At 41.9% G+C, this 19,643-nt stretch overlaps 1 protein-coding gene across 1 annotated transcript in view; it reads right to left on the bottom strand.

Moving 5' to 3' along the window:
• Nucleotides 1-10,654, bottom strand: part of ST8SIA1 (ST8 alpha-N-acetyl-neuraminide alpha-2,8-sialyltransferase 1) — a 137,586-nt gene extending 126,932 nt beyond the window's left edge. Inside the window, exon 1 of the mRNA XM_053719101.1 lies at nt 10,417-10,654. Coding sequence (XP_053575076.1) covers nt 10,417-10,616 — 200 coding nt within the window. The 5' untranslated portion in view covers nt 10,617-10,654. The remainder of the gene's footprint in view (nt 1-10,416) is intronic.
• Between the last annotated feature and the right edge of the window lie 8,989 nt (nt 10,655-19,643).

Genomic DNA, 19,643 nt, shown 5'->3' with positions numbered 1-19,643 from the left:
CATCACTTTAACATTCCTGCTTTTTCAAATAAAGATACCAAGAGAACAAAGACAAATTGATAATAGGAGTAAATTAGAAATATGCTTAAAATCGCATGGTCTATCTGAATCATGAAAGAAAAATTTTGGGTTTACTATCCCTTTAAGTTGAGACATGGCGGTGTCTATTTCTTTATTAAAAAATAAATTTTAAAAAAATCTGTGGAATGTAAAAAAACAAACAATGTTCAGTGTTAAATTACAGGAAAAATAATGAAAGTATATTAAAAAGGTATACATTTTATATTACCATCTCATACGATTTAATATCCCCTTAAATTGTAGCCAGTTAGCCCCAGTAATGGTGGCCCACCAGGACATCTCCTGGTGTCCTGTAGGCCAATCTATCCTTCCACGGCATAAGATAAATGGGTAACAACAAAAACAAATGTTGCAGAGGGTACTGATAAAAAAAGGTTAAAAGCTAATGCCTAGTTCTACCTGCGTTGGTGTTCTTCGGGATACCCCTGAACAGATTTAATATATTGTTTGACAACAGCAGGCAACTGATAATCTTAGGTGAATCACTTAGTGCTCTACCCCAATACTCCCCAGTCTTTTCAATTATTTCTATATTAAAAGAACAAAAAGCATCTTGTAATTAGAAGACTTTTCTGTAGCATTGCAATAAATAAACAGCAGCTGTGTATAAAAACTTTCTGAATGCATTAACACATTCTTTGCTTTAATTGTTTTTAAAGAGGCTAGCCCCTGCCCCCACCCCCTCCCAGTTGCCTTATTTGAGTGATCCCCTCCAGACTAATTAATGCAGTAGACAAGGATTGCCACAGTCATTTTGTTAGCAAATATCCATTGCTTTATGGTATTTTATCACATCTGCTGAGGCCAGATAGTGACAGATATGTAGCAGGGTTACAGGTTATGAAGCCTGCTATGTGTGCTTCCAATTATCAGAACTATAAAACAAACAAACAAAAAGTAGAAATTACAGTTAATGAGGGTAACATAAATAGTAAAAGTTTATTGAAAAGTGTTTTTTTGTTGTTTGTTTTTTTAACTACGCTTAAACATGATTAACATCTATGCCTTCTGTGACAGCCTCTCCCCTAAGCTGCCCACTGTGACAACCCCTCCCCTGAGCTGCCCACTGTGACAACCCCTCCCCTGAGCTGCCCACTGCGACAACCCCTCCCCTGAGCTGCCCACTGCGACAACCCCTCCCCTGTATTGCCCACTGTGACAACCCCTCCCCTGTGTTGCCCACTGTGACAACCCCACCTCCTGAGTTGCCCACTGTGGCAACCCCACCTCCTGAGTTTCCCACTGTGACAACCCCACCTCCTGAGTTGCCCACTGTGACAACCCACAGCCAGCAGGCGCACACATGGAGAGAGCACAGCCAGCAGGCACACATGGGGAGAACACAGCAAGCAGGAGCACACATGGGGAGAGCACAGCCAGCAGGCACACACATGGGGAGAGCACAGCCAGCAGGCGCACACATGGGGAGAGCACAGCCAGCAGGCGCACACATGGGGAGAGCACAGCCAGCAGGCGCACACATGGGGAGAGCACAGCCAGCAGGCGCACACATGGGGAGAGCACAGCCAGCAGGCACACCCATGGCAAGGGCACAGCCAGCAGGCGCACACATGGGGAGAGCACAGCCAGCAGGCGCACACATGGGGAGACCACAGCCAGCAGGCACACCCATGGCAAGGGCACAGCCAGCAGGCACACACATGGGGAGAGCACAGCCAGCAGGCACACCCATGGCAAGGGCACAGCCAGCAGGCGCATACATGGGGAGAGCACAGCCAGCAGGCGCACACATGGGGAGAGCACAGCCAGCAGGCACACCCATGGCAAGGGCACAGCCAGCAGGCGCACACATGGGGAGAGCACAGCCAGCAGGCGCACACATGGGGAGAGCACAGCCAGCAGGCACACACATGGTGAGAGCACAGCCAGCAGGCACACACATGGTGAGAGCACAGCCAGCAGGCACACACATGGCAAGGGCACAGCCAGCAGGCGCACACATGGGGAGAGCACAGCCAGCAGGCACACACATGGGGAGAGCACAGCCAGCAGGCGCACACATGGGGAGAGCACAGCCAGCAGGCACACACATGGGGAGAGCACAGCCAGCAGGCACACCCATGGCAAGGGCACAGCCAGCAGGCGCACACATGGGGACAGCACAGCCAGCAGGCGCACACATGGGGAGAGCACAGCCAGCAGGCACACACATGGGGAGAGCACAGCCAGCAGGCGCACACATGGGGAGAGCACAGCCAGCAGGCGCACACATGGGGAGAGCACAGCCAGCAGGCACACCCATGGCAAGGGCACAGCCAGCAGGCGCACACATGGGGAGAGCACAGCCAGCAGGCGCACACATGGGGAGAGCACAGCCAGCAGGCACACCCATGGCAAGGGCACAGCCAGCAGGCACACACATGGGGAGAGCACAGCCAGCAGGCACACCCATGGCAAGGGCACAGCCAGCAGGCGCACACATGGGGAGAGCACAGCCAGCAGGCACACACATGGGGAGAGCACAGCCAGCAGGCGCACACATGGGGAGAGCACAGCCAACAGGCGCACACATGGGGAGAGCACAGCCAGCAGGCACACCCATGGCAAGGGCACAGCCAGCAGGCACACCCATGGCAAGGGCACAGCCAGCAGGCGCACACATGGGGAGAGCACAGCCAGCAGGCGCACACATGGGGAGAGCACAGCCAGCAGGCACACCCATGGCAAGGGCACAGCCAGCAGGCGCACACATGGGGAGAGCACAGCCAGCAGGCACACACATGGGGAGAGCACAGCCAGCAGGCGCACACATGGGGAGAGCACAGCCAGCAGGCGCACACATGGGGAGAGCACAGCCAGCAGGCACACCCATGGCAAGGACACAGCCAGCAGGCGCACACATGGGGAGAGCACAGCCAGCAGGCACACACAAAATAGGGAACACACACACAAGAGGTTAAACATCAGAGACTCACTTGCCATGAGAACACAGCTAATAATTTCACACAATAGGGAGCACAAAGCAGAGGACGTCTTCTCTTGCTCTATAGTCACAGATAGGCAAAATGCACATAAGGAGAGTAACATTATTGCTTTGCAGATCTTCCTGATATAAGAATCTCCCTTAAAGGGACAGTAAACACCAAAAATGTTATTTTTTTAAAATATAGATAATCCCTTTATTTGCCATTCTCCAGTTTTACATAACCAACACTGTTATAGATCTTTTGACAGACTTGCATTTCAGGCAGTTAGTGCTAACTTCACGTGAATGAGCACAATATTATCTATATGAAACACATGAACCAACGCCCTCTAGCTAAGAAAATCTGTCAAATGCAGAGGCGGCCTTCAAGGGCTTAGAAATTAGCATATGAGCCTACTTAGGTTTAGCTTTCAACTAAGAATAACAAAAGAAACAAAGCAAATAAGAAAGTTATTTAAAATGACATGCCCTATCTGAATCATGAAAGTGTAATTTGGACTTTAATGTGTTTCCAATGACTTGTTATACCATCTACACAGTATAAAATGTATGATAAATAGCTTGTTTGTTTATTTTTTTTATATGAAATAGCTGTTTCACTCATTTAAACCACAACCATTCAAATGGGCTGAACGGACCTCCTTATCTCACCTAACACTAAATACACCAAAGCATTCCTATATCTTTCTGTATATACAAACAGAAATACTTAGAGAGAGCAACTGAAAATTAACGTTTTGGTACATATTGTTCCCTACCCCCACTGAGAGTGGGATTTCTTTCCACTCCTTGTTTAGGTTTTTTAGCCCATACTGCAGTACTGAAATTTTCAGTATAGGTGGTTATTTCAGTGGGCAAAAAGGGCTACTGCAAATGACAAAATAAGAGTAAAAGAAGTGATGTGTAAACCATTCTAAACACACCAGTAGGCAAAGACCGTTTTACAGTCCAACTGCAAGTATATTCCGTCTATGTGCAGCCTGTTCTAAACGTAACAAGAGTGTAGCTGAAATAATGACTGGTGTAGAGTTGCTACTTGGGAACCTTGTCGGGAAATGTTGTGTAGGGTCCCACAAATAGTTGTGCATAGGCAAATATAGCCATATGTAACAAAAGAAAACATCCCAACAGCAGGACGAAAAAATAAGAGGAATGCCTCTGAGCACAAAGGTTAAAGTGAATGTCAACTTTCATGATAAAGTGCCCGTTTTTAAAAAAAAACTATTAAAAACAGGGACATTTTCATTCATGAAAGTTTACATTGCACCGGATTTTACAAATACTTACCGTCTTCTCCTGAAACGCCGGATTGCCGATCGCCCCGTCTGCTTCTTACTGCTGTACTAACACAGCAATGACGAAACCGGCTTCCTCCAATCACGGCGTGGCCTCACCAGATTAATGCTCCTGGGGAGAAGCCGTGATTGGAGAGAGACAGTTTTGTCACTGCTGACTAAGTACAGAGGAGCTGCAGGCGTGGGATCGGCGATCCGGTGTTGCAGGAGAAGAAGGTAAGTATTTGTAAAATCCGCTGCAATGTAAACTTTCATGAATGAAAGTGCCCTTGTTTTTAATAGGTTTTTTTTTTTTTTAAACGGCACTTTATCATGAAAGTTGACATTTACTTTAAAGGGACATTAAACACTAAATACATGCTAGATAGAATGATGCATTCAAAGTAAAGATTAGTCCATGAGTAACATGTAGATGTATTTTTTAAAGTTTCATTAGTTGTTTAAAAAGTGACAAAATAAGTGTAAAGTTTTAGGGCTCCATGTACTAAGCCGTCAATTCATCCGTCATTTTAGACGCGGATAAACTCGCCGTTACTCGCCGCGGGCGAAATGGTGTCCGCTGTCACTATGTACTAATAATCCCCCAATAAATAGACAAGTCTAGCCCGCCGCGAGCAGTGGCGGATTATTGATAAATTTGACGTCTCGCTCTATGCTGTACAATGCTGATATTACTGCCTTTTATATATGTCTAGACTGGCGTCTAGATTGACTTTCCTATTGTTTTGTACCTTGCCCGCCACCTAAAAGGTGGCGAGGCAAAAATAACGAGGTGGGAGCGGAAATTGTAGCGAGCGGACAAATAGATTTTTTAGTACATTCGTTTTTGGCGAGTTGGTGGTCAAATGTGTCTAATTACAGTGAAAAATGGAGCGGTAGCGAGGTTTGGCGGATAAGTACGCTCGCAATTTTAAAGATGCGAGTTTTAACATAATTGACGGCTTTGTACATATCAGTTTGCGAATTTTGACGCGAGATTTGTTGCGGGTAGCTCGCTGACTGCTTAGTACATGGAGCCCTTAATGTCTATAAAACACTGGGAGCTGCCATGTTGTAACTTGTGTTACCTTCTCTGCTGTGGCCAATTAGGGACCGTTATAAATAGGTCACTAGAGTGTGCAGCCAATGGTTGTGCTGGATTTAACAGTGTTCTGCACTTCCATTTCTAGCAGGAACTGAAAAGCTCACAATTTCAGAAGGGATTTACAGGCAAAGAGGACAAAATACATAGTGAAAGTATATTGCAGAGTTGTTTTATTATATACAATTTATCATTTTATATTACCATCTCAAAGTGTTTAATGTCCCTTTAAGGTTTAAAGAATAGTGAGAATCAATGTTAAAATGTAACTTTTACTGTTGCAAATAAAATTACAGCAAAACACGAACAGATGCACTGTTTGCTGCCCCACACGAAAACGTATAAAAACACCACACTGGTACTGATTGAAGGGCTTATATTCCTACAATATATAGTTAACGTAAATGGTCAAGGGGTGTCAAATGGTCAAGTTAAATCTATGGCATACAAGTGTTCCATTATTAGAACAAACTAAGCTTTGTTTTACTCAGTGCCTTTAACGTTGTGGCAATAATAAACCTCGTCAGCACCAAATCTGTGCTTGATCACTGGCAATAGTTTATGTCCTTTTGGACTTTATAACAGTGGAATGCAAATGTGCTACCCAATTTTCAAACAATAAAACCCAATTCAGTAACCTAGTATAGTACTGGGATAATAGTTAAGCGCATAGTTTGAGTAAGATTACTGGCATCTAGCCAGGGCAACCTTTAATGCTTTTGATTAAAAATCTGCATTTTACCAAAGTGCTTTTTCAGTCTAAAAATATATTCAATACCTGTACAAAGAGGTTTAAAGGGACACTGAATCCAAAATTTTGTGATTCAGATAGAGCATGCAATTTTAAGTAACTTTCTAATTTACTCCTATTTTCAAATTGTCTTCATTCTCTTGGTATGTTTATTTGAAAAGCAAAAATGTAAGTTTAGATGCCGGCCCATTTTTGCTGAACAACCTAGGTTGTCCTTGCTGATTGGTCAGCACCAATAAACAAGTGCTGTCTATAGTACTAAACCAAAAAAATGTTGGCTCCTTATCTTAGATGTCTTCTTTTTCAAATAAAGATAGCAAGAGAACAAAGAAAAATTGATAATAGGATTAAATTAGAAAGTTGCTTAAAATTGCATGCTCTATCTGAATCATGAAAGAAAAAATGTGGGTTGATTGTCCCTTTAACTGTTTCTAAGACAAATAAAGGCTGTTCTCTAGAAAATACAGTTTATCAGATTTATATTCAACGTTTAGCCATTTTTGACACCCCTTGACCATTTACGGTAACTATATATTTTAGGAATTTAAGCCCTTCAATCAGTACCAGTGTTGTGGTGTTTTTATAAGTTTTCGTGTGGGGCAGCAAACAGTGCATCTGTTCGTGTTTTGCTGTTATTTTATTTGCAACAATAAAAGTTACATTTTATCATTGATTCTCACTATTCTTTAAACCTTAAAAGGGACAGTCAACACCCGACACAACAGGATTCCATATTTTTGAAACCCAACCAAAGATTTGCCTGCACCGCATCCCTTCTGTATTACCTATTTCCTTGTCCTAGTAATCATTCACGATTTATACGTTATTCTGCTCGAAATATGGCCACCTAACTCCTCGCCATCTCTATGCCATTTCAGGATCGTTCATGTAGGTATTGATGACGCTCATCATACGTCATTGTGCATGCGCATATGTTAACAATTCAGATCGCAGTCAGAAATAGGACTTAACCTTTCAATGCCGGTGACAATTACCTCTTATTATCATTATAAAGGTACTGTTACAAATAGAACCCGGCAGAAACAATTGTGCTAAATAAAGTTCTGCTTTTTTGGTTCCTATACAATCGCGCATGTGCAAAACTCTGTGAACGAGTTTGAAAATTCTGACTGAGGATTGCATTCTGATTAGTGAAAGAAGGTAGATACGTAACGTTGGGGGGAGTTAGGCGGACATATTTCGATCTGAATAACTCATGTATTGTGGATGATTACTAGGACAAGGAATTACAGAAGGGTTGCAGTGCCAGCGGATCTTCGTTTGGGTTTCAAAAATATGGGATTGTGTTGTGTCCGGTGTTGACTATCCCTTTAACCTTTGTGCTCAGAGACATTCCTCTTATTTTTTCATCCGGCTCTATGGACGTTTTCTTTTTGTAACATATGTTCTAAATAAATGTATGTGACTTTGTACCATGGAAAACATATAGACACATGAGGAGCAGAACATACAAAATGTGCCCTTTACTCTGTGTGGTGTTGTTGAGATAATGCTTATTTATATTGCAAGTGCCACACTGGATGCAGAAAAGGGACGATTTGCTGTCACTAAGGGACACTCCAACACTTCTTGTTGATAAAGAGAAACAAAATGCAGCATTGTGTATCTAGTTTAGTTTATTCATTTAGAAATTCATTTTTATGTAAACTTTATATTTCAGAATACCCAGTCTTCCAAATGCAGCTATGCAAGAAAGGTTGTCTTGATATACAACACAAACTGTCCTAAATGTTAAATTAAAAACACATATAGGGAACTAGCAATGTTAGGGACAGTCTCATGCAGAAATAAAATACTCAAATTCCCTAGCTATGAGTTTAATACATACATAGCTAAAATACTGCTCAGCAACACATTGCAGCTTGTGAGCAAGACACAGCCAGACAGCCAATCAGAAGCTGCATACTCGTGTAGCCTCCAGTAACTGGCCATATACAATGCAATGCCCAAGCAGGACTTTATATGTTTAACCCCTTAACATGGGACACTACTACAAATATAACACCAACTATGAATCAAGAAACCTTATGCTTGCATTAAAACCTCCTGTTAAATGTAACTGAACAAACTGCAGCACATGCTTTAAAACATTGTTTTTAGCACCATAAATCCACCAGTCGCATAGAAAAAGCTATTCCCACATTATTGTCTATAGGACGCATCTCACTGGGAAATTGAGCTTTAGCCCTTTTTTAATTTGTGCTCTTTGGGTCTTCTAATCATTTAGCAGCAGATTTGTTGCATCTAAGCCACTGCTATAATATTGCCCCATAGTTACTCCCGTGAAGGCGTTTTAATATGCAGCCTACACAAACAATCAATCACAAAGCCAGGAATATCAAAACATTGGGGTATTCTGCAAACAGAATTAAGAGGCAGCCTTTAGCTATTCCCTGCATCACCATATAGTGCTGGCAAAGACAAAAAAAAAAAACATCAAGCTCCAATAAAACACAGCCATAGCCCCAGCGCAGATAAGCTGCAAAATATCTCCAGAGTCCAGTCACATCTCTATTTTTAGCAGAGCAGTAAAAAAACATAGGCACTGTTTTACCTGCAGAGTGTGTGAGTGACAACTGCCTGAAATATAAAGTATGAGTCTGTTTGCATCACACAATGATATATATAGATCTATAATGATTCAGCTGTGCTCAAACACACAGACTTTATTTCCCAACCTTAATATTCAGCAATAGAGAAATATGTACCTTAGAGCAAGCTTACTGGGCAAAATGTAATCATTTTCCTCTGTTTTAATTACACTATTGCTGACACTATTCTGCTCATTCTATACAATATGGCAGCCAGTGACAGAGTCAATGAACATAAAACATTGCAGATGAACCTTGACTGCTCCATCAGTAACAATGACCCGTGTGTCTGGCAGTGACAGGGTTAACTAACATCCCTGTGTGTCTGGCAGTGACAGAGTTAACTAACATCCCTGTGTGTTTGGCAGTGACAGAGTTAGCACTGAACCCTGTATGTCTGGCAGTGACAGGGTTAACTAACATCCCTGTGTGTCTGGCAGTGACAGAGTTAACACTGCCCCCTGTGTGTCTGGCAGTGGGGGGGCTCTCAGCCTATTGTTCCTTCCTGCAGGATGTCAGACATTACTCAGATTCCCAAATACTGGAACAGAGAACCCGTTTACATGCAGGAGAATGGCACTGCAACATAAATAATAGTAACACGCTGCTGGCACAGACGTTTACTATAAGATTGTTGTCAGCAGCAATGGCTGGCACTGCTGATCTCTGTAAGTGGGAGAGAAGGACCAGACAATGAAACACTCATTTACTTTGTGCATCTCACTGATAGGGTCAGTTACAGGGACTGGGGAGAGGATTAGGCTGACAAAGAAATGGAGGGGCTGAGAGTGCTGAGGGGGCTCTGGGTACCTGTGGGTAGAGGTGGTCAGGGGGCTCTGGGTAAATGAAGATGGAGGTGGTCAGGGGGCTCTGGGTAACTGAAGATGGAGGTGGTCAGGAGGCTCTGGGTACCCGGGGATGGAGGTGGTCAGGGGGCTCTGGGTACCAATGGATGGAGGAGGTCAGGGGGCTCTGGGTACCTGAAGATGGAGGTGGTCAGGGGGCTCTGGATACCAATGGATGGAGGAGGTCAGGAGGCTCTGGCTGGGTACCTGAAGATGGAGGTGGTCAGGGGGCTCTGGGTAACAATGGATGGAGGAGGTCAGGAGGCTCTGGCTGGGTACCTGAAGATGGAGGTGGTCAGGGGGCTCTGGATACCAATGGATGGAGGAGGTCAGGAGGCTCTGGCTGGGTACCTGAAGATGGAGGAGGTCAGGAGGCTCTGGCTGGGTACCTGAAGATGGAGGTGGTCAGGGGGCTCTGGATACCAATGGATGGAGGAGGTCAGGAGGCTCTGGCTGGGTACCTGAAGATGGAGGTGGTCAGGGGGCTCTGGGTAACAATGGATGGAGGAGGTCAGGGGGCTTGGGTACCTGAAGATGGAGGAGGTAAGTGGGGCTCTGGGTACCCTGGGATGGAGGAGGTCAGGGGGCTCTGGGTGGGAGAGGCTCATTCAGTAAGAGGATGCCAGGGTACCCAGGGATGGCAATGGTGACAAATACCCAGTCATGGCATCTGGGGGCAGAATGAGACCAGAATGCACCAGGTTTGAGGAGTTTGGTACCCAGGGATAGAGTATCAGGGCACCACAACAAAGGATGCCCGGGCACCGCGCCATAGGGGGTACCCAGCTTCCCCGGTTCATGTACCTGAAGATCTCGGCCTCCGTCGCGTTTCTCTTCCATGAGGACCCGAGCAGCACCACCTCCTGCACAATCTCCTTCTCATCCGGCAGCCGGTACACCGGGAAGACGTAGAGCCAGCACAGCACGAACACGCACAATGCGCTGGCACCGACCGGGAGCCGAGTGCGGGGACAGCTCCGCATCCTGCCCGCCAGTCCCCTCATACCGGGCACTGCATCCCGCACGGCAGCGGGCACCGCATCCTCCCGCAGGCACCGGCTCGCACCACTGCTACCAGGCAAGTGTCACTGCGGCAGCTCCTCCCCCACAGTCCCCTCCTCGTGCGTTTAGCACCGCCCCCTGCTCTGTGCGGTACCTGCCCCTCCCCCCCCCTAGTGCCCCCAGAAACAGTGATCTTCTCAAATCCCATTCAATAGCTGTCCCCTCCCTTCTCCTGTCCCCTCCTCGTGCGTTTAGCACCGCCCCCTGCCCCTCCCCTAGTGCCCACAGTGATCCTCTCAAATCCCATTCAATTAGCTGTCCCCTCCTCAATATCTCACACATTGTGCTGGTCCGAGAACAAAGTAACCCCCAACTTCTGTCTGTAACACTGCATTAAATACAGTGCATGCTGGGGTTGGAATAGTGGCCCTATTTTTTAATTACTATTCAATCCCAGCATGAATTGGCCATATTAGGTTCTAGTCCTAGTAAATAAGATAATCAGCCCACACCCACAGGGGCAGAAACATTTTTCTAGCCAGCTAGAGTTTGGGGACCTCTTTAAAAAGACATGAAACCCAAACATGTCTTTCAGATAGAGCATACAATTGCTTCTGTTACTTCATTTATTTTGTTCTTTTTTTTATTTATTTTTAATATATTTTTATTGAGGTTTACAAAACATACATAAAGTAATAGGGTATTAACATTGCAAAGACCTGTTGCTCTTAGACAAATATAACATAACATAACCACATGTACAATAGACAGGAATCTGTTTCTGAGTCCTGATGTGGTCAATTATAGGAGTAAGCTGTGCGTATTAGTTTCATTTAAATAGGATGAAGAATAGTCTAAAATAATGCTACACCTATGTAAATGGGACCTCTTTTTCTGTAGTATAGGTTGTGTTATGGAAACTACAGCTCACATTTCTTAGGGACCAGGTGGATGAGAACATCCATTGTAATTAGTGGTTACATGAAAGGTCACTCCTGGGCGACTCAATAAATATGTTATTTCCAAGGGACTATGAAATGAGTATATGGCGAGCTGAGTTATTGGGTGGGAGAATACAGTGGGCAGAAGCCACTCAGGTATGGATAGGGGATAATATAGTTACTATTCAAATACATCATTTGGACCTCTGGTGAACTAAAAAGAAATGTGGAGGAAATAGGGAACAGACGGCTAACAACATTTGGTTATTTATATATGGATGCATAAGCATATACATATTCTTTAGTAATCACAAAAATACAAACAGTTAAACTACACAGCTTTAATAAACCATAACAAAATAAGCAAATGGCTCTATAATATATAGAGAGCTATAGTAGTGTGCCCAGTAATTTTGAGAACTTACATACCAGTCCTATATAGATTAAAGGGACAGTCAACCATAGAATTGTTATTGTTTTAAAAGATAGATAATCCCTTTATTACTCATTCCCCAGTTTTGCATAACCAACACAGTTATATTAATGTACTTTTTACCTTTGTGATTACCTTGTATCTAGGAACCTTCTTCCAGCCCCCTGATCACATGACTGTGACTGTTTATTATCTATTGTCTTAAATTTAGCATTGTATTGTGCTAGATCTTAAATAACTTTCTGTGCCTGAACACAGTGTTATCTATATAGCCCACGTGTACTTTCTGTCTCTTTGTGTTGAAGAGATTTAAAAAGCATGTGATAAGAGGCAGCCCTCAAAGGCTTAGAAATTAGCATATGAGCCTACCTAGGTTTAGTTTAAACTAAGAATACCAAGAGAAAAAAGCAAATTTGATGATAAAAGTAAATTGGCAAGTTAATTAAAATTAAAAGTCCTATCTGAATAATGAAAGTTTAATTTATACTTGACTGTCCCTTTAATGTTATGCTATCCAGCTATTTTATATTAACGTTCTAGAAAATAGTAACAGCCAGTACAAACAAGCAGTGTATATGAGACTGTAAATAAAGCATAATGGCGTTTTTTCCTTGTAGCTTTGGCATTTTATTTTACAAAATCAGTCTAATTCTAGCCGGCTATGGCATGAACACATTGTGTAGGAGTTTACTAATGAGGGCCATGGTGTTCCAAGTGATCAGAAGCAGAGATATGAAACAACTATATAAGGGAGACATGCGTCTTAATGCTAGGGAGTATATTGGTATATCTGGGATGTCTAATTGGAGTCATTATTCTGGAACACAGAGAAGATGGCGAGGGGAGCAAAAGTCCATATAGCGTTAGCTGATTCTCGTGGGACCTTGATACTACAGGGGCACTAAGGGCATTTGAGGATAGTTGCACAATCAGTGTGTTATGGTATATATCATTTGTTTAGAAGATGTTCATTGCCATTAACAAGCATGAAACTAATAAATGCTACAATTAGAGTTGATGGTAGCTAATTAGTAAATGTTCTTTTAACTAGGACATATATCTCACTTGTAATCCTCTTAACTTATAAGAGAAAGACTAAGTGTGTGATTTAGAAAAATAGTTGGTGAAATTAGGGTCTAATAAAAACAAACAGAGAGGAGAAAAGTATTAAAAAAAAAAGGATATGAAAGGCAGCGTAGGAATAGTTCTAGATGCTCAACATATATTGAGAGTTTACTGAAAAGAGTCACTGAAGCTATAAATGGTTTCTTGAATATAGAACAGCAATACATACAATAATGGGCACTATCAGAAAATCGTCATTGTCCACATATAACGTATAGTCTGCTAATTTGTATTCAGTGTTCTTTCTGTTAGATTAAAAGGTTAATATGAACCAGCTGTGAGAAGTTCAATGACCCCAAACATCAACGGTTAACTACTCATAGTCGTGAAAAGCCCTCCAGAAACGTCTTTGGTTGCTACCCGACTCCCTGTTTAATGTGAATGAGAGACAGTAGCAGCCTGGAGTCGACCACCGGGAGTGTAGCTGGAAAGGTAGGAAGCAGTCCCATAAGATTTGCCATAGTAGCGTTAGCAACTAGAGGGGTCTGTGTGTGTCTCCAAACTTGGGTTAGCTTCTGGGGTGTTGTTCGATGACTAATATGGGAGGTTGTTTCTCGTTGCAAGATCAATGCGTGGTGGAGGCCAAAATCACATGTCACTGTGCCGACTAGGTCCTCACTGAAACTGTTACGCAAGCCAGACTGTGTGCTATGTTCTGCACATATTTCTTGAAAGTCGCGGTCTGGGTGGGGATCCAGTATCTGCCTGTTCCCATCACCTCCAATGAGATTACCCTTGAGGGCTTGTAAATAACCTCCTTTCACTAACCGGGGGCCGGCCGCATCTCCCAGCACATATGTAAGCAAGAGGTTAGAGGTATATAGAAGCTGTGGAGGTGTATGGGTTTGGTTACTGCTTTGAGAAGTTGAACAGGATGGTTTAATCCTAGTGTGTGCAGGGCCACCATCAGGGGGTGACAGGGGTGACTCCTGTCAGGGGCCCAATGAGCCAGGGGGGGCCCATGAGGCAAGAACTAATAAAAAAATTTTTGGCAGCCACCAGTGGCTACTATAGCAGAGTGCTAATTGAGCATGGGAAATGTTATTACAAGGAGTAAAGTATTAGCATTTGAGAGGATTTCTTAGTGTGCACTAAATCACTATTCTCAGTGTGAGACAGACTTGGCACTTTGTACAGTGTGTGCCTGAGTCAGACGGCAGATCACTTTCATTTGAAGAGGAGGTAGGACTTACTTAGCAAATGTTTTTTATTTCTTTGTGCAATTTTGGATTGTAACTTCAGTGTGGTAGTAGTTGTATGGTGGGGCTAGGGGTCCATAAAAACACATTTTTTTTAGCAGAAGTGTATTTATGATTATTTGACAATGCTGTAGAAATTCTATTTTTAAAACCATGCAGAAATGTTTCCTCCTCAATACACAAATGGTAGATGCCCTTTTGGCAGATATGCATTTTATATATATATATATATATATATATATATATATATATATATATATATATATATATATATATATATATATATATATATTACATTCCAGTTTACTGCCCCTTTATGCAAGGACTTTCCAGATGCAAGGAGGCATTTTATCTAAGATTTTTACATCTGCATAAAATTTTATACTCTCAGACTAAGATTGCTCAGTGTTTGAAATGAGACAGGTTAACTTAAAATGGTCCAGTTTACACTACAGCTGACTTAGTTTTGAAATACATACCAACAAGCCTAAATCCTGCATTTAACCAGATCTAATGGTATGAGTACCACAGCTTATGGTCCCACCAAGACCATATAGAGTACAACATTTTCAAAATCCATAAGTACAGCTGACAGATGGGAAAATTTGTACACTATATTTGAAGTGGTGCTCTTGGTTGGGGAAAATGAGAAAAAAACAAACAAACATATGTCAACCTTTTAAAGGTACTTTTCTTCATCTAGCCATCTGCCCAGATCATTAATGTACAATTTTGAATTCACAGAATTATTTTTGTTTGCACATTTACAAATATGATTCTTTAAAAAGTGATCTCTTAATTTCTGCATTTTTTTTATCATGCATGTCACACACTGTTGATTTAGGGGATGCAAGGTGCATAAATGTTTCCTCCTGTGAGTGTTTCTGTGGGTGTATGTGTTTATGTCTTTGTGCTTTGGTTTGTGTCTCTATGTGTATGTATTTTTTATCTGTGGGTCTCTCTGTGAGGGTGGGTGTTACCGTGTGTATGTCTTTGTGCATTTTCTGTGGATGTCTGTGAGGGTGTGTGCATATGTCTTTGAGCTTTTTCTATGGGTGTTTCTGTGAGGGTGTTTGTGTGTATGTATGTATGTCTGTGTTTTCTGTGGGTGTCTCTGTGAGGGTGTGTGTATGTCTTTGTGTGTTTTCTGTGAATGTCTCAGTGAGGGTGTGTGTATGTATGTCTTTGTGTGTTTTTCATGTGGTTGTCTCTGTGTGTGTGTATGTCTTTGTGTGTTTTCTGTGGGTGTCTCTGTGTGTGTATGTGTGTATATGTCTTTGTGTGTTTTCTGAGGCTGTCTCTGTCGGTGTTTCCTTGGGTGTATGTGCAAGTTTGAGTTTGTATGTGTGTGTCCATTGTCTGTTCCTTTTTAGGACATTTTGACCTTACTACTGATTATTCACATCTTTCTACAGACTTTGAGACTAATGAGAACTTTCCGGAAGTCACCAATCTACCATTTAACCTTTATATTATTGTTTAGGCAGTTCAGGGCCCTTCCTTTCAGCCACTGCATGCTGTTGTCATAATTTAGTTGTCATCTTCCTTTACAAAAAGATAATCAGAACTCCATATTTTGTTTTCTAAATCTCCTTTTTTTACAAAACTGTGGTTTACCTCATTACTTGTCAGGTCAATGTAAACAAGTGCTGAGTGTCTGTTTGGGTTTCTGTGTCTGAGTGTGTTTCTTTGTGTGTCTGCTAGAGTGTCTATATGGGAATCCTTATGTGTGAGTGTGTTTGTGTGTTTCAGTGTATGAGTGTGTCTGTGTGTGTGTGTGTGTATGTTACTACCTTTACAACATTTTCAAGTTTAAATAGACAATAAAGAATAAAGTGCATATACATTTTAGTCACTTGGTCAAAAATTGCACATGTCAAAGGAGGGGGGGGCCTAATCAATGGTTGAGTCAGGGGCCCCAAAATTTCTAGTGGCGGCCCTGAGTATGTGAGAGTGATTCGTCCTCCTCCTCTGCCTCCTCTATTGTTATTGCAAGTTTACCCTCATGGTCTGTGTCAGGCTGAATTAGCCGAGTGAGATCTCCAAATTGTATTAGCATCTTCCTTTCCAAAGCTGCAAACATGGCTTGTATTTCCTTATGTGGCCATCTTAGTTGCTGGTCCGGACACGCCTATTTTGTTCTTTTTAATATCATTTGTTGAAAAGTAAACCTAGATAAGCTCAAGAGCAGGTAGCTGGCTGCTGATTGATAACTGCAAACATATGCCTATTGTCATTGGCTTACCAATGTGTTTAGCTAGCTCCCACTAGTGCATTGTGTTAATTAAATAAAGTATACCAAGAGAATGAAGAAAAATTGGCATTAGAAGGCATAAATAATTTTATTGCGCCTTGCTTTATTGTGCTTCACAGATATTGCTCGTTTTACAAATTGAAGGATTGTGGCAACCCTGTGTCAAGCAAATCTGTTGGCGATATTTTTTCAACATATATAGACATATCAGCACATAAATACACGTATATTTACACCTATATATACACATATCAACACATAAATACACGTATATTTACACCTATATATACACATATCAACACATAAATACACGTATATTTACACCTATATATACACATATTAACACATAAATACACGTATATTTACACCTATATATACACATATCAGCACATAAATACACGTATATTTACACCTATATATACACACCACCAGCAAAAAGATTATGACCCACTGAAGACTCAGATGATGGATGGTATTTTTTTAGAAATAAAGTATTTTTTAATTAAAGTGAAAGTCAATCCTAGCGTTTTACAAATGAAGGGGCTTTCATTCATGAAGTATAAGATACTTCATGTAGAAAGCTCCTCTTTTGTTTCAATCGATCGCCGTTCTTAGATGCTACTGGCATCCATATCTCACACACACACACTGTTAAAGAGGAACCACTTCTGTTGTCCCCATTAAAAACCCCTGACGTGTGCTTGTATTTTATGACAAATGAGGTTCCATTATCTGGGGACATCCTAAAACATTTAATGTGAAAATGGCTTAAAGGGACACTGAACTCAGATTTTTTTCTTTCGTGATTCAGACAGAGCATGCAATTTTAAGCAACTTTCTAATTTACTCCTATTATCCATTTTTCTTCATTCACTTGCTATCTTTATTTGAAAAACAAGGTATCTAAGCTTCTTTTTTGGTTCAGAACTCGGGACAGCACTTTTTTATTGGTGGATGAATTTATCCAGCAATCAGCAAGAATAACCCAGGTTATTCACCAAAAATGGGCCGGCATCTAAACTTACATTCTTGCATTTCAAATAAAGATACCAAGAGAATGAAGGAAATTTGATAATAGGAGTAAATTAGAACGTTGCTTAAAATTGCATGCTCTGTCTGAATCACGAAAGAAAAAATTTGGGTTCAGTGTCCCTTTAATGTAGCTTAATGAGTAAAAAAGTGGACAAATGTTAAAGGGACACTGTACCCAAATTTTTTCTTTCGTAATTCAGATTGAGCATGACATTTTAAGCAACTTTCTAATTTACTCCTTTTATCAAATTTTCTTCATTCTCTTGGTATCTTTATTTGACATGCAAAAATGTAAGTTTAGATGCCGGCCCATTTTTGGTGAACAACCTGGGTTGTCCTTGCAGATTGGTGGATAAATTAATTCACCAATAAAAAAGTGCTGTTCAGAGTACTAAACCCAAAACAAGCTTAGATACCTTCTTTTTCAAATAAAGATAGCAAGAGAACGAAGAAAAATTGATAATAGGAGTAAATTAGACAGTTGCTTAAAATTGCATGCTCTTTCTGAATTACAAAATAAAAATTTTGGGTACAGTGTCCCTTTAATGTACCCAAATTCATCTAAACATCAATCAATTGCCTTGAAACTTGGCACAACCTCTGTTTTTCACTATCCAAGTCTATCCTAGAAGTTTCATGGATTTTGGTTTCCCACAAGGCAAATGAGTGACATTAAGCTTGTTTTTTGGGGAGCTTAATGTGGCTTAACGTACAAAATTAAACTTAGATGTTAACCATTTTCCCCCAAACTTCCCACAATACTATCTATCTATTTAAACATATTCTGAAAATGTCAGGACATTTGATAAAACATACTGTCATGATTCTGTCCGTTCATTGCCGTGTCGCTGCGGCTCCCGGATCTTCTCTGAGTGAATGACGTCACGTTGCTTAGCAACGTGACGCTTCCTCCAACACACCCATCTGATGACGTTGCCGCTCCTGCCTTTAAACCGCGGCGGGAGATCTTACTCGGGGCCCGTTTGTTTGTTCCCTTTGGAGTTTGTGAGTACCTTATCAAATTCTGTTTTCTTGTGTACCGACTTCTGCCTGCCTGACCAAGCCTCATGCCTTAACCCTTTTGCTGATATTTGGATACCGACTTCTGCCTGCCTGACCTTGCCTTTTGCCTTAACCCTTTTGCTGATATTTGGATACCGACTTCTGCCTGCCTGACCTTGCTTTTTGCCTTATTCTTCTATTGTTGTTTGGATGCCGACTTCTGCCTGCCTGACCTTGCTTTTGCCTTAATCCACAACCTTTTCTTTGATAATTAAAACCTGCTTAAAGGGACATTTTACTTTTCAAGCTGCAAAAGAGAACTTTGCCTTTCTGTTTGTTATAAACCTGCTTAAAGGGACATTTTACTTTTACAAGCTGCAAAAGAGAACTTTGCCTTTCTGTTTGTTATAAACCTGCTTAAAGGGACATTTACTTTTACAAGCTGCAAAAGAGAACTTTGCCTTTCTGTTTGTTATAAACCTGCTTAAAGGGACATTTACTTTTACAAGCTGCAAAAGAGAACTTTGCCTTTGTTTTACAAGCCTGCTAAAGAGGACCTTTTTTCAAAGCTGCAAATAAGAGCATTTCCTTTATATTCTTTGAACTGCTTAAAGGGACGTTTTTTCCTTTGTGGCTTTCCTGCATACTGGAACAATAATTATTTTTGTTATCTTTCTCATCTGTTTCCTGAGTGGGTCACGTCCTGGATATTTCTCAGTGTGCTAGCGTGTGCTTTCAATTCACGCTAGCAGTTGGGTTGCATCCCGGACTGATTCCAAAGCGGCTGACACTACAAACGGGCCATAAAAATGGACCCCACTGAATTATCCATGGCCGTGGCTCACCAGGGACAGCTATTGGGATCTCATGCCACTCACTTGCAGTCTCTGGACACTAAACTTGATCAAATAACTGCTCTATTACAAAATTTGGTTGCTACTGCACCTCCCAATCCTAATCCCAATCCTAATCCTATTGAGGCATTACCTCCTTCGATTCCTAACAATCAGTCTCAGGTACAACTAAGTCCCAGGATACCTCTT

The sequence above is a fragment of the Bombina bombina genome, chromosome 6 (genome assembly GCF_027579735.1).
Source record: "Bombina bombina isolate aBomBom1 chromosome 6, aBomBom1.pri, whole genome shotgun sequence".
Classification (NCBI taxonomy): Eukaryota; Metazoa; Chordata; class Amphibia; order Anura; family Bombinatoridae; genus Bombina; species Bombina bombina.
Note: the sequence above shows the minus strand (reverse complement) of the source record. Positions and strands in the feature narration are given on the sequence as shown.